At 34.1% G+C, this 14,839-nt stretch overlaps 1 protein-coding gene across 2 annotated transcripts; it reads left to right on the forward strand.

The window, feature by feature from the left end:
• Positions 1–2,373: 2,373 nt before the first annotated feature.
• LOC115990279 (zinc finger protein BRUTUS-like) lies at positions 2,374–14,559 on the forward strand. Of its 2 annotated transcripts, none has more exons than XR_004092148.1 (14): positions 2,374–2,864; positions 4,936–5,145; positions 7,090–7,284; positions 7,366–7,730; positions 8,209–8,434; positions 8,594–8,762; positions 8,868–10,094; positions 10,305–10,476; positions 10,618–10,839; positions 10,922–11,059; positions 12,102–12,331; positions 12,452–12,511; positions 13,991–14,062; positions 14,164–14,559. XR_004092148.1 is itself a non-coding variant. In XM_031114127.1 (14 exons), the coding sequence occupies exons 1-14, from the start codon at positions 2,568–2,570 to the stop codon at positions 14,299–14,301; spliced, it is 3,726 nt and encodes a 1,241-aa protein (XP_030969987.1). In that variant the 5' UTR covers positions 2,374–2,567; the 3' UTR covers positions 14,302–14,559. The 2 variants fall into 2 exon arrangements, 1 of the variants encoding a protein (XP_030969987.1); XM_031114127.1 differs by having other exon boundaries at positions 12,097–12,331.
• Positions 14,560–14,839: the final 280 nt, after the last annotated feature.

A 14,839-nucleotide genomic window follows, 5' to 3' on the forward strand; every position in this document is an offset into this window, starting at 1 on the left:
ATTTTAATTTAAACTAAAAAAGGAATATGTGTGTGTATTTAATGTAATTACCAAATACACACACACACATATATATATATATATATATGAAAAAAAATTATTTTATTGATCTATCTTTATTATTATTAAGTTACAAAGTAATAATCTTAATAAAAATCAATTTGGTAATTACATTAAATACTAGAAATTATTAAAAATTCTTAATCAATTTTTTTATATAAATAAAAATTTCAAAGTTATTGTAAATTCATTTAATTGCATATAAATAACAAAATAATAACTAGAGAAGGTATTCATCTCTAATATAAAAGTTGGATATAGCTAATGACATATAGCTAGCATTTACATGTTACTATGTGAACTCATAAGTCATAACATTAAAAATGTCTTCTTATAGAATTAGGGTAATCACATTCCAATCCGTTTGATATAATCTTGAAATTTCATTAATTAAATTGATTAACATATTTCTTATACAACAATAATTTTTTTGAGAAGGTTATACAACAATAATTGATAATTATATATTTTTTACCTAGTATTTTTTATAGAGTAGTGATAGAATAGTAAAAGGCATATTTAAACATATGAATTTTTTTTTGGTAATAAAACTTTTGTTTGTTTTTGTTTTGTTTTTTTTTTTTTTTTGATACAAGATAAAATTCTACTTTAGCTTAATTTATGTATATATGTGTGTAAAAGGCATATTTAAACATATGATTTTTTTTTTTTTGGTAATAAAACTTTTGTTTAATTTTTTTTATACAAGATAAAATTCTACTTCAACTTAATTTATGTATGTATATGTGTAAAACTCCATTCTGGAGACTTGAACCCCAGTTTTTGTCCCTTCCCACACTCTACAAGCGCTTATACTTATAGAGTTACCATTGCATTAAGGGTGTGCGATGGTAAAACTTTTGATTAATAGATATGCTAGATTAACATACTCCATAACAATTACTCTTTATCATTAGGCTAATAGTGTATGCAGATATGAATCCAAATCTCTTTATTCGACGACAAAGAACTTTACTAAATTAATTTTTTTTTTCTAATATATATTTATGCTATGAACCATGATTATCATAAGAATTGTGAATAAAATTCATTGCTACTTATTGAATTTTTATAGTCATAAACATGCGCCAGCACACACATGCATGTATATCATCATTAACGGCAGAATAAGCATTTTGATATATAATCATTAATGGCTTAATAAAAACTGGAATCAATGCTCCAAGAAGTTACCACCGTGCACCCTTGGTACAGTGGTCACTCCATAAATATAAGTACTTTTGGGGTGTGGGAGGCAAGAGCTGAAGTTTAAGTCTTCAAGAAGGAGCTTTACATACATATATACTTAAATTAGGTTAGAATATAATTTTTATCTTGTATATATATATATATATATATATATATAAACTTTGTCACAATTTGCTGAAGTGGTTGAGTATGAGTAATGAATAATAACTGTCATATGGATCTACAATTTTTTGTCAACCACTCACAATCGACTATATTAAAGTCGTGATAAAAGTTACAACACAAAAAACTAAAAATTTTGCTAAACTTTCTCAAGAAGCTATAGTATCTAGTTATAGAAGCGAGAAATGTTGGTATCACAATATTTTACATAATTTTTGTCACAACTCACTACGTAACGACTTGTGAGTGATAGAGGAAAAAAAATAGTGTATTCACATCTTTACCACTCATAACTCCCACATGTTGCAGTAAAAATTATGTAAAGTATTTTGGTTAGAAGCATAGAAGCATAGTAGCTGTGTGTCAAGCACTTAGGCCACGAGCCAAGTTGGTTGCATGACATCATTATGGAGGGCGATTTCTCTAATCATGATGGTGGCATTAAAGGGAAAAAAAAAAAAAAAGATTATCTTATACATTATGCACCCATGTTAGTGCAATTACATTATCCTTAAACTTGTCATAAATGGTAAATTATTCTAACACACATAGCATCCAATCTTTTCAAATAGAAAATAATTGCATGAATAATTTATGGGTTAATATAAGAGCTTTTTTTTTTTTTTTTTTCCAGAATCAAATGCCTGTCAAGATGAAAAAAAAAAAAAAAAAAAAAAAAGCAGGCCCAGATAAATTTTATTTTTAGAAGATAACGTCAAACTTTGTTAAATTATTTATTAATTAATAATCATAAAAACTACGTTCTCGTTCATCTGGAACGTTAAACACAAACACACCGAAAAATAAAGAATAATTATAAAACTGGAGTGTGTTGGGTGGAAAAACTTTTAACTTTGGTTACAGCGTGGCCTTGTGCCGCCACGTGTACAAACAATATAAAGAAGACATTTCTCCTCCTTTTCTCTATCTATCTATCTAGTATCTACCCACCATCCGACTCTCTTTCATTTTCACTTCAAAACAAAACAACTGGTGTTTGCCTAAGCTTTTAGCCCCAGACTCCGTTTCACGTTGAAAGCGCAAAAACCCATTTAACACTAACAAAAGCAAAAAGCCAAAGCCCAGAGAAACAGAAAAGAGAGTAAAATCTAGGGTTTTGAAAAATCTGATTCGGAATGGGGACTCCATTTCCGGGCCTGCAACACCGAGACGGTGGTGGCGGCGTGGCGGTAATGGCGGGACCAGTGAAAGCTATGGAGCCCACACCGTCGAAGACTTGTTTGAAGAACTCGTCGCTTAAGCCCCCGATCCTAATCTTCTTGTTCTTTCACAAGGCTATACGTTCCGAGCTCGAGAGGTTACACCATGCCGCCGTCACTTTTGCTACCGCCGGCGGCGATATCAAGCCCTTGTTCGACCGCTACCATTTTCTCCGAGCTATTTACAAGCACCACTGCAATGCCGAGGACGAGGTGTGTTTTGTAATTTTTTGGATTTCTTTCAGATTGGAAATGTTTTTTTTTTTTTTTTTTTGGAGGTTAAATAATATGAATTTTCTATCAGTTTTTGTTTATTTAGGTGTTAGCTTGAATAAAATTGATTATCCTTTTTGGCTGTGTGTTTACTTAATTTGGAATTTTGGATAGTGTACGGATTTTTGAGTATTAGACATTTGTAACTGCGTTTTTCAAATTTTACTTTAAAAAAAAAAAAAAAAAAATTGAAGGCTTTGGTTGATGATAGTGGTGATGGTTCAATTTTCTTCTGATATTTCAATTGGTTTAATTGAGAGGTTATGTTAATTGGTAGCGAATATCAAATCTTGCTCCACTTTTGTGTTCGTTCATTTATTGGATTGAGCTACATGTGTTATTGTGTGTCTAGCTTCCCCGTTAGGATTGCGAGAGGAAGTTAGTAAATGATATTAGAGGCTAAATCCGCAGTTGGGTTGTTGCATTATCATGATAATTTCAAATAATTTAAAATTTTCAAGCTTCTCTGGCAACAATTCATTGTAAGTACAATTTTGCAGAAACATTAATCATGCTTCATTGATATGTGGCCCTGATGTATGAGCTATCCGGATTTTAATTAGAGTCTTGCATTTGTATACGGGTGCCTTAAGTTACAACTTACTCTGACCTAAATGTATCGTTTCTTGCCTCCAAATCTACTTGCCAACAAAGGCAGTCTTACAAGGAAGACACCAACTGCTGAACTGCCACATGGCTCAAATTTAGGGTTTTTTGGACACTTACATCGCCATATATATATTTTATATATATATATATATATATATATTTTAAATATTCATGATAACGAGAAGGCTAGAATCCAGTAAGAGGAATACAAAAACCAGGAATTTTACAAAACTGCTGGGTTTACCCACCAATGATGGGATCGCTGTATTAATCGGAACACTAGTTTCAATTTACAAACACGGTCTCAGTGACACCTATTTTTGATACCTATCTTGGTATGCAATCCATTGGATTAGAAAACTTTCCCTTTTTATAATAAATTCCAAACTATTTTTGATTTCATTCGTCATTTAAATGAGGTTTATGTCTAAGAAAGTATGAGTGGTTATATTTCTCTCATTTATCACACCACAATAGCATGTAAATTTGACTTACTTGTTCTATTGAAATAAACAATGGGGCATTTTTCTCACTTTTAACTCACTGAGTGGCTTTGAATGTAGGTAGAGCTTTGTGATTCAAATTTTACTGGATTCATAACTATTTTACTATCAGGAATTGCTTGCATATGTGTCTCTGGGCTATACAATATCACTTTTTTCTAATTTTTAACATGTCCACTGATGTTTGTTGTTTCACTTTGCTCATTAAGAAGATGTTGCCTGGACAAGTGAATAATGGTGTCGCCTTTGCAACGTTTGCTATAATTTCTTATAATATTAAATAAATATGGTGTGCCATGCATAGATCTCCTTGTTGTGGTTAGCTTAGGAAACGTTTATTTGGAGCTTCCATTGTTTCTATATATGTTGCTGACTCCATCTGCATCCCATTAGGACCTTAAATTGCTTGTTGCTCTGACATAGTTGATATTTCAAGAATTGAGAGGATTAGGGTTTAATGATAACAATCCAGGCATGTAAGCTTTATTTTATGTTCTGTAGAGCTTAGTTGGCTAGGATAGGTTTCTTTTTGCAATATGGGTTACGCTAATGGGGAATGATGCTTTGACTTGAGGTATGATGGAGACAGACAGAGTTGGTTCACTACTTTGGGTCATCAGTTCACTTTGGAAAGCTAATTTCGGGTCACTATCATATAATGTTTATGTATGTTTGTATACATATGCACAGACATGCACATCTAAAACTTAAAGATCAAAAGAATTTGGATATAAAATTACAGAAGTGATAAGTAACATTCAACACTTCTAGTAGTAAGCTCTTAAATAAATGAGAAATGCAGACTTATTAAATCATGTGTTATCAGTTCACTTTGGAAAGTTCCTTTTTTTCTTTCATCAATTAAGATTATTATATCATGTTTTCTTTTGGCATTGTAGGTTATCTTTCCAGCTCTGGATATACGTGTAAAGAATGTTGCCCGAACTTACTCACTAGAGCATGAGGGAGAAATTGTTCTTTTTGATCAGTTGTTTGAGCTGTTAAAGTCAAATTTGCAAAATGAAGAAAGCTATAGAAGAGAGTTGGCTTCTTGTACTGGAGCTCTTCAAACATCAATTAGCCAGCATATGTTCAAGGAAGAGGAACAGGTGTTTGTTTGTTTCATTTCTATTGTGATAGTTTTTTTAATAGATTATTATGGTAGTTTTATTTCATTTTATTATATTTAGGGTATACTTGATTGGATCTAAAGAATGTCAAACAACAACAACAACCAAGTCTTAGTCCCAAAATTTTGGGGTCGGTTGTGGATCCTTAATAGACTAATTAGGGTGGGCCATATGTATTATTTTCCATCATTTGATAATTAAAAGCAATTATTTTAAATCCTTGTGTACTGGGTGGCGTTTTTCATGTTCAATAAAATTTCAGTACTTATATTAAAAAAATCAAAATTATATGAATTACGAAAAGTAAGTAGTATACAAGATTTCATAGGGAGTACTAATTTTTTATGCTTTTTGACTGTAATCCTCACTAAAAGTTATATTCATAACAGAAAATGTGTTGTATTTTTTGCATAAATTGGGATATATACATTCCTTGGATGTCTTGATACATTTTGTATTCTCCTCTGGTCATTGCTTCTACTTCAGCAGACAGCTGTTGTTTGAGTAGCCAGTGATAATTTCAGAGAAGCTCTGATCAGGTCATTTTTTAAGAAGATACTTTGCATGTCAAGGCTCCCTTAAGGAATCCCTCCCTTCCTTTGGCTGTGCAGGAATTTTTTTTAATGAAACCATCATGGGCCATTACGAAAATCCAATTTGAGGTTAGGTGTGTGTAGGTCATTTATATGTGATGTGTGTGAAAAAGATATGCATCTTGGCTATATAGTGTTCTGTAAGCTGGCGAGTCTACAGACATTATATGGAGGGCCTCTATTATGTCATCAAATTTATGAAGAGGGGGGCTTCTTCAGTTGTTTTAACCGCTCCAAGTTTTTTTGGTCCTGGTTTCTTGCCAAAAGGACTTTTCCCCCCTAAACAGTTATATAATGTGTATCACACATCAGTGGTTATCCAAGTGCCTAAGATGTTTTATCGTACAATGTGAATGATTCTGAAAACAATGATAAGCTATTAAACTCATCTTTAATTTTTCCTTAAGGTTTCTTGTCCAGGGCTGAGTATGTGTTGCTACTCACATGCCAAGACATAGAATTTAACAATTTGTTTGATTGGAAGGGAAGAAACAGGAGGGAATGAGGAGGAGGAGAGGTGGGGGGGGGGGGGGAGAGATGGCTAACTAACTTTATCTTCCTATGTTTGGTTGATCAAAGAAGAAAGGAGGGAAGAAATAACAAATGGTGGGCCTGAGTGGAATAAAAAATATATAGACATTAGACAACCATTTTTCCATCCCGTTCCCTCTACTTATGGATGAAAAAGTTTGGTGGGGAAGAGAGGAAAGGAACCCCTTTCCTCTTCCTTACATTGTTCCACTTATGCCAATGTAGTCTTTTGGAGTGGTCTTGTTGTTGGGGTTTTACTGATTGTTCTTCTCTCTCTAAGTTTATGTCTTCCCTTAGCTTAGTTTCCTGATTACTTGTTTTGCTGTGCTGTTTGTTCTTTTATTTCCTGTTGTTCATCATCATGAACAACTTGTATTTTTCCTAATTTTTTCATTAATAATAGTTTGCTGATTACCTATCAAAAAAAAAAAAAAAAAACATTGTTCCACTTTCATCCACACCAGCATGAGTAATAATGAAACCTCCCTTCCTGCTTCTTTCTCAGCCAAATGCTGTGTAAGTCGTACACGATACAAAATTAGTGGTGGGTTAACTCCTTTAAAATTCTCCACTATATGTTGCTCTAGATGGAGCTGACAGTTGATCATGTGCTCTAGTCTTTAGGATGTAAGATTTGATACTTATTGCAAAATATATGGAACTGAGTTTTTTTTTATACTACCCTCCATACTTCACCAGCCATCCATATAGAGCTTACTATGCAGGGCTAAGAACTACTTATCAAAAAATAAAAATTATGCTGAGTTAGAAGTAAGTTTGGACCTTACTCTTTTGGCAGGTCTTCCCCTTGCTTATTGAGAAGTTTTCATTTGAAGAGCAGGCCATGTTGGTATGGCAGTTTCTTTGCAGCATTCCTGTCAACATGATGGCGAAATTTCTTCCTTGGCTTTCTTCCTCTATATCATCTGATGAACGTCAGGACATGCAGAAGTGCTTGTGCAAGATAATTCCAGAAGAGAAGCTTCTTCAGCAGGTGAGGACTCTTTTTGGTGGAAAATCATTTTGGATGGTTTTATGAGAAAATTAGTCTAACTTTATCTTGGCTCAAGTGAAGGTTGTATTTGCCTGGATGGAAGGGCTAAGAGTGTCTGAAATGCAGAAAAGTTGCGAAGATAATCTTAAGGTCAGATGTCAAGATTCTGTGGCTAGCGCCTTTATCAGTCAGACTGAGCAGGGGAAGTGTGCATGTGAATCTTCCAAAACTGGTAAAAGGAAGCATATGGAGCTAAATGCTGATCATACCAATTCCACTGTTTCTTGTCCTATAGATGAAATATTGCTTTGGCATAAAGCTATAAAAATAGAGTTGAATGATATAGCTGAGGCTGCTAGGAAGATACAAATTTCTGGAGATTTTTCTGATTTGTTTGCATTCAACAAGAGGCTGCAATTCATTGCAGAGGTCTGCATCTTTCACAGGTTTGGTTTTTCAGTCATGTTACCTATTTTAATTTTCTCTACTGGAAAATGAGTCTTTGAATGTAATTCTTCAATTGTGGCATACTTAATGTGATTTGCCTTGTGGACAAGGACTAACTATGGGATAATGGTCAGTGGTACCATGGCCTAGTTCACAGACTTCCCTTTTATTTCTAAACCTGTTTTTATACTTAGAAGTTCTGTTAATAAAGTATGGAAGGATGCAAGCAGTAAAGTTACCTTAAAGTGCATGGTTTAGTATTTAAGAATTTTTGAATTTGATGGGTCTTTTCTTTTCACTGTCTGCTGTAAAGGCTGTCTGGATTCATATATTTATTATTTTTGCTTTTCCTTCTAACCTTAGACCTAGAAAGCAATAATTTTTAGTAATGAAAGAGGACATGTGACAGTGACATGTCTTTCTCATATCTTATGAAACATTTCATGAAATGAGCTTCTATTGTTTCTCTGCCTGCAGCATTGCCGAGGACAAAATTATATTCCCTGCTGTAGATGCAGAACTCTCTTTTGCTCAGGAGCATGCAGAAGAAAAAATTCAATTTGACAAGCTTAGGTGCCTGATAGAAAGCATCCAAAGTGCTGAAGCCAACTCAACGTCTGCTGAATTTTGTACAAGGTTGTGCTCTCAGGCTGATCAAATAATGGACAACATACAGAAACATTTTCATGATGAGGAAGCTCAGGTGAATACTTTCGCAAGAAATAACACATATTCTGCATTTTACGCCATATTCTTTGTAGAAAACGGTAATAACTTTTTATCTGCATTTAGAACTTGAAAAAGACATTCAAGCATCTTACCTGTCCTTAAAAGCTATCTAACTTTTCCTTTTGAAGTGCAGGTTCTTCCACTTGCTCGAAAGCATTTTAGCGCTGAAAAACAGCGTGAACTCCTGTATAAGAGTTTATGTGTGATGCCCTTGAAATTGATTGAATGTGTCTTGCCATGGTTGGTAGGATCAGTTAGTGATGAAGAAGCCTTATTCTTCCTCCAGAATATGTATATGGCAGGTTCAATATCAGTTCTCAACTTTTTCTTATTTATATATATTGTTAAAAAAGTGTGTGCTGCTCTGCTTTGTATCTGTTCCTAACTTTTGGAGTTGTCTGATGCAGCTCCAGCATCAGATTCTGCACTGGTCAAACTTTTTTCTGGCTGGGCCTGTAAAGGTCGTTTAAGGAATGTTTGCTTGTCTTCAAGTGCAATCAGTGGTTGTTCTGCAAGGGTGTCGACCGGCAAGGAAGAATATGTTAGCCAACCGCTCTGTGCATGCGCTTCTTTGTCTTCTTCTGAGGAAAAACGTTCATTCACTCAAGCAGATGACAATAGAAGGCCGGTCAAACGTGGAATCTCAATACCACAGGAAGACAGTGATGCTCATCATTCTACGGAAGCTGGGAATTCTGTTATATTACCTTGCAGTAATCAGTCTTGCTGTGTCCCTGGGTTAGGAGTGAATGGCAATAATTTAGGAGTGACTTTAGCTGCAGCAAAGTCACTACGCTCCCTATCCTTTAGTCCTTCTGCTCCTTCCCTTAATTCAAGTCTTTTTAACTGGGAAATAGACATAGCCTGTACTGATGCTGGATCTGCAACACGACCTATTGATAACATATTTAAATTTCATAAAGCCATTCGCAAAGACTTGGAGTATTTGGACGTTGAATCCGGAAAGCTTAATGATTGCAATGAGACCTTTCTTAGGCAGTTTACTGGCAGATTTCGTTTGTTATGGGGTTTATATCGGGCTCATAGTAATGCAGAGGATGATATAGTATTCCCAGCATTAGAATCTAAAGAGACTCTTCATAATGTGAGCCACTCTTACACTCTGGACCACAAGCAGGAAGAGAAACTATTTGAGGATATTTCTTCTGTGCTTTCTGCACTTACACAACTGCATGAGCGCTTGAACAGTACAAAATTTTCTGATCATTCAGTTGAAAGTAACTTTGATTCTTCTGATCATAATGATACCATGAGAAAGTATGATGAGCTCTCCACTAAGCTTCAGGGCATGTGCAAATCCATTAGAGTAACATTGGATCAACATGTTTTCCGGGAAGAACTAGAGTTGTGGCCACTGTTTGACAGACATTTTTCTGTGGAAGATCAGGACAAAATTGTTGGTAGAATAATTGGTACCACAGGTGCAGAAGTCCTTCAATCAATGTTGCCATGGGTCACTTCTGCTCTTACTCAGGAGGAGCAGAATAAAATGATGGACACGTGGAAGAATGCAACTAAAAATACAATGTTCAGTGAATGGCTTAATGAATGGTGGGAGGGAAATTCTGCTGCATCTCCACAGACGACAACATCGGGGAGTAGCATTTCACTAGGTTCGTGTGGTGCTTCTTTTAGTGGTGCATTGGATCCTAGTGTTTGCAGTTTATTTTTTCAGTTCTGTTTTATATATAAAAAAAGGATGTCATAAAAGTTAAGCATGTTGAAGATTCATATTGTTAAGATTTCTTTCTCAAAAGTTAAGTATGTTGAAGATTCATATTGTTAAGATTTCTTTCTTAAATATTCCAAATTTACAATATCAGGCACTGATGCTTATGAAAGCTTGGACCACAGTGATCTCACTTTCAAGCCTGGATGGAAAGATATCTTTAGGATGAATCAAAATGAGCTTGAATCTGAAATAAGAAAAGTTTCTAGAGATTCAACTCTTGATCCAAGAAGAAAAGCATATCTTATTCAAAATCTTATGACCAGGTCAGTTAATGTTGTGACCCTTTATAAAACTTATGCACCACTTATTAGATTAATGTGTTGTTTGTATGCTTCAATATATAATTGGACTATTTAGATTAATATGCTTTTTACGTGTAATGATATATAAATGGGTTATGTTAGTCGGTGGATAGCATCTCAGCAGAAGTTACCTCAGGCAACAGCAGGTGAAAGTTCAAATTCTGAAGATTTACTTGCATGTTCTCCATCGTTTCGTGATTCAGAGAAACAAGTATTTGGGTGTGAGCATTACAGCAGAAATTGTAAGCTCCGTGCTGCTTGCTGTGGCAAGTTATTTACATGCAGGTTCTGCCATGATAAAATCAGTGACCATTCAATGGATAGGTATATTTGTGCCATATATTATTGTCTGCTTGATTATCAATGGACTTCCATGTATTATTTTTTAATATTAATTTATTTGCAGGAAGGCTACAACTGAAATGATGTGTATGTGCTGCTTGAAAATTCAGCCTGTTGGACCAGTTTGCTCAACTCCTTCATGTGGTGGACTATCAATGGCAAAGTACTATTGCAGTATTTGCAAATTTTTTGATGATGAAAGGTACATACTTTAGTTTTAACTTTTTTCTCCCTAATTATTTATCAATGAATCAGGTTTTATTTTTTTAGATTTCAATATAATGCAAAATGAATAAAGTTTAGCTACAAAATTAGTTATAGCCTAAGGCTACAACTTCCTTTAATAAAATTAACATTACTATATATTTTGAAAATCTAATCGTAGAATTACATGTTCTTTACGTTTTTAATTCACATGTCAATTTCTGTGCTAATTAGATATTATTTACTATATGATTTATAAGCTTATATTTTATGCATAATTTTAAACTACAAAAACTTGCAATTTAAACAATTTATTGATGACATAGCTATTGATATTTAATTTTTTAGAAACTTTGAAAGCATGGAGGATATAAGAAGAAAATGTAATCCAATAGTGGATTTGTCAAAATTCCATTCAAAATTATGAGATATATAATTTATCTGAATTAAATTTTTTTAGACTTAAACAGAGGGCTATGAGGGTCCCACCAACTGTGGGTTGAAATTATCATATATTGCACATCAAAGTACATGTTTATCATTTATTGGACTTGAACTTGCTCCCAACCAGCAAATAAGCATGTCTAAAGTCTAAACCATTCAGCCACACATTTTGTCGGTAAGGAATGGGAAATTAATATATATATATAAATAAATATAATTTAAGTATCAAATCCACTAAAAAATTAAATGACATGATATGTGACAGTTTTACCTCAGTTGAACCCCGGTCCGACCTCAAAAACCTTAACCTCTCGTTTTCTGGTTCTTTGAATTTTCCGGGTTTCAAAACCATGGTAATGATCAATTTATTTCTTGAGAAGTTTTGGTGTTATATATGTTTGATGTGGTAACAAACTGGTAGTGCACGTGTCCATAATCATTTATTGCTATTTAATCCGTAGGGATATTCTAAATGGTCTGTTCAGTATGGTGATTAGGGATAGTTTCTTCTGATTCTGATCGTTTAGGTAACATATGTGGTTAGGATTGCTGAAGTGGATTACTTAATTTTCTTTTATATTTTTATTTCAGGACAGTTTATCATTGTCCTTTTTGCAATTTATGCCGTCTGGGGAACGGACTTGGCATTGATTACTTTCACTGCATGACGTGCAATTGTTGCCTGGGGATAAAGTTGGTAGATCACAAGTGCCGGGAGAAAGGTCTGGAAACAAACTGTCCCATTTGCTGTGATTTTTTGTTCACGTCAAGTGCGACTGTTCGAGCTCTTCCATGTGGCCATTTTATGCATTCAGATTGCTTCCAGGTCTGCATTTTGTTGCCTTCTTTGCTTTCGTTCCTGTACTGAAGTTCTGCTTGAACTTTTGACTTCTTATAACGATTTTATCAGTGCTTAATGTGATATCCTACTTACTTATTATCTCAGGCGTACACCTGCAGTCACTATGTTTGCCCAATTTGTAGCAAATCTTTGGGAGATATGGCCGTAAGTGTTTTAATATCACTTCATCTGTTATACTGTTATCAAGATCCATTGATGAGCTCTTTGGGTATCACACTGAAATAACCATATTCAACTTGCCCTTTTTTTCTTTCAAAGAACTTAAAATTGGACTATTTTGAGCCTTAGTGGCATATAGGTGAGGAATTTTCACATATATAATTTAATAAAAATCTTTGTGTTATCGTTCTTTTAGGATTGTATAAATCTCACAACTATTTGAATTTTCTAGATAAGTAATCAAGAGTTATTGGAATTCTGGAGGCCCTAAAGTAATAGCTTTGTAACGATTACAACCAAAGACTTAAAATGAAATCGGAACCTCCTGATCATTGTACAACATTTAAATAGGAAAGAGTAATGTTAGGGACATTGTTTTTTTGTAACTCTTTTCACAACCATCGACATGGGGTTGTGATTGGAGCAACATCTCTCTCTTTTGGATATATCACTGTCTCCACTTTTATTATGTACCAATTGCAACCTGGGAAGCATGGACATGGCAAAATTGCTAATGTATTGGTGTCAGACATGTATCTGACATGGACACGTATCCAACACAGACACAAACATGTCAAGCACGCACTCAGGAGGAAAAAATCATTTTTTAATTCAGTTGTTCTATTTTGATGATGAATGTTGTTTATTTGAACTCTTTTTATGAGTGTCTAGTTTATTTGAACTCTTTTATTCGTACTTTAAACACTATTTATTGTCTTTAAATTAATTTTTGATATATTTCCAAACATTTCATTGTTTTTACATATGTTTTAAATCCAAAATAAACATAACTTATTCCAAATAAAAAATATATATACCTAAAAATAAATATTAATTAATTAATTGTCATATCCTCGACGTATTGTATTCTAGTTTTTCAAGAAATGTCGTGTCACCGTATCATGTATCGTGTCTGTATCCATACTACATAGATTGCAACAGGCTGTTATTAGTTGTGAAAAAAATAGTGAAAAATGTCGTGTTCTTATACTTATTGAATGGAAAATACAAAAAAGAAGCCTTTAGGTCAACCTAGAATCTTTCAGTACCTTCAAAAGTTTGACCAAATATTGTATGATGATGCTTATTGGCTAACTTAAATGGACCTCACTATTAGCTTAGTGAATGTCTTGAACTACTCAAAAGAATCCTACAATTGATGTGACTTGATGAGCTAATCTTTAAGGGATACACATCCAAGACGCTTAAGGGTGAAGCTAATAGCAAGTACCACCAAAATTTATACTTGGTTAATAAGTTGTGAAGAATGTATGGCTTTGCATTTGTGTTTTCTTTATTTTCCTAGTATTCACACAACATTCATTTAAACATTGTAAATGTGAATAATACTCAATTGTTATGAGTGAATGGATGGGGTTTGGCTGGTTGGACCGATACTTTATCACCTGCAGATGGAAGGTCAAGAAAAAAAAATGAAATTTTTTGTGGTGTGCATCCTTTCAGGTTTACTTCGGCATGCTTGATGCTCTATTGGCTTCTGAGGAACTCCCAGAAGAATACAGGGATCGTTGTCAGGTAAAAAACAGCCAGTCCTTTTTCATCTTCAAATTCTTCGGTAACCCTATCAAGTTATCATTATTAGCTGAGTATTAAAGTGACTGTTTTTGTTATTCTAGGATATACTGTGCAACGACTGTGATAAGAAGGGGACCGCAGCCTTCCACTGGCTATACCACAAGTGTGGGTTTTGCGAATCCTATAATACCCGGGTAATTAAGGTTGATTCCAGTCACAACTGTTCAACATCAAACTAGTTAGAACATGCGGCGGCTTTCTTCTTGGTTTTATTTGGGTTGTAAATACCTTTGGCGGCAGCATACTTACACAAGGCTTTGTAGAGTAAACATTCCACAAAAAAAAAATAGTGAATACAATTTTCCCGAAAATTTCAGTGTTATACCCTAAAACTGGTGATCATTCCCAAAGTTAGGAGGATAGTGGATGTTTGTTCCTTTTTAATGAGTTTTCAACTGTTCTTTTCATCAATATAGAAATTGAAAATATATTGCATTGAGCGGGAAAGTTATTAATAACAATCTTTACCATTGCTAAACAATCAAAGCTGATTTGGGGTTCCTCGATTTTATATGGTAATAGACACGTGGAGCTAAGATATTTTTTGGCCTCAGAATACTTCGAAAAAAATGTGTAGTTCCGGGTGTGTTGGACAAATAGAACTGCAACTTATCCTCGGAGCCTCTGATTAATTTCATGGATGTGTTGTGTACATGAATTTGGAAACTGTAACTCATTTTTCAATGTGAAATAAGTGGCAAAAGGGTTATCAATCAT

Source organism: Quercus lobata, chromosome 1 (assembly GCF_001633185.2).
Source record: "Quercus lobata isolate SW786 chromosome 1, ValleyOak3.0 Primary Assembly, whole genome shotgun sequence".
NCBI lineage: Eukaryota > Viridiplantae > Streptophyta > Magnoliopsida > Fagales > Fagaceae > Quercus > Quercus lobata.

Coding starts and splice junctions, on each gene's coding strand:
- LOC115990279 (XM_031114127.1), top strand. CDS start 2,568: ATGGGGACTCCATTTCCGGGCCTGCAACACCGAGACGGTGGTGGCGGC. Junction 7,285..7,365: donor AAGAGAAGCTTCTTCAGCAG/GTGAGGACTCTT, acceptor GCTCAAGTGAAG/GTTGTATTTGCCTGGATGGA. Junction 10,095..10,304: donor GGGGAGTAGCATTTCACTAG/GTTCGTGTGGTG, acceptor TTACAATATCAG/GCACTGATGCTTATGAAAGC.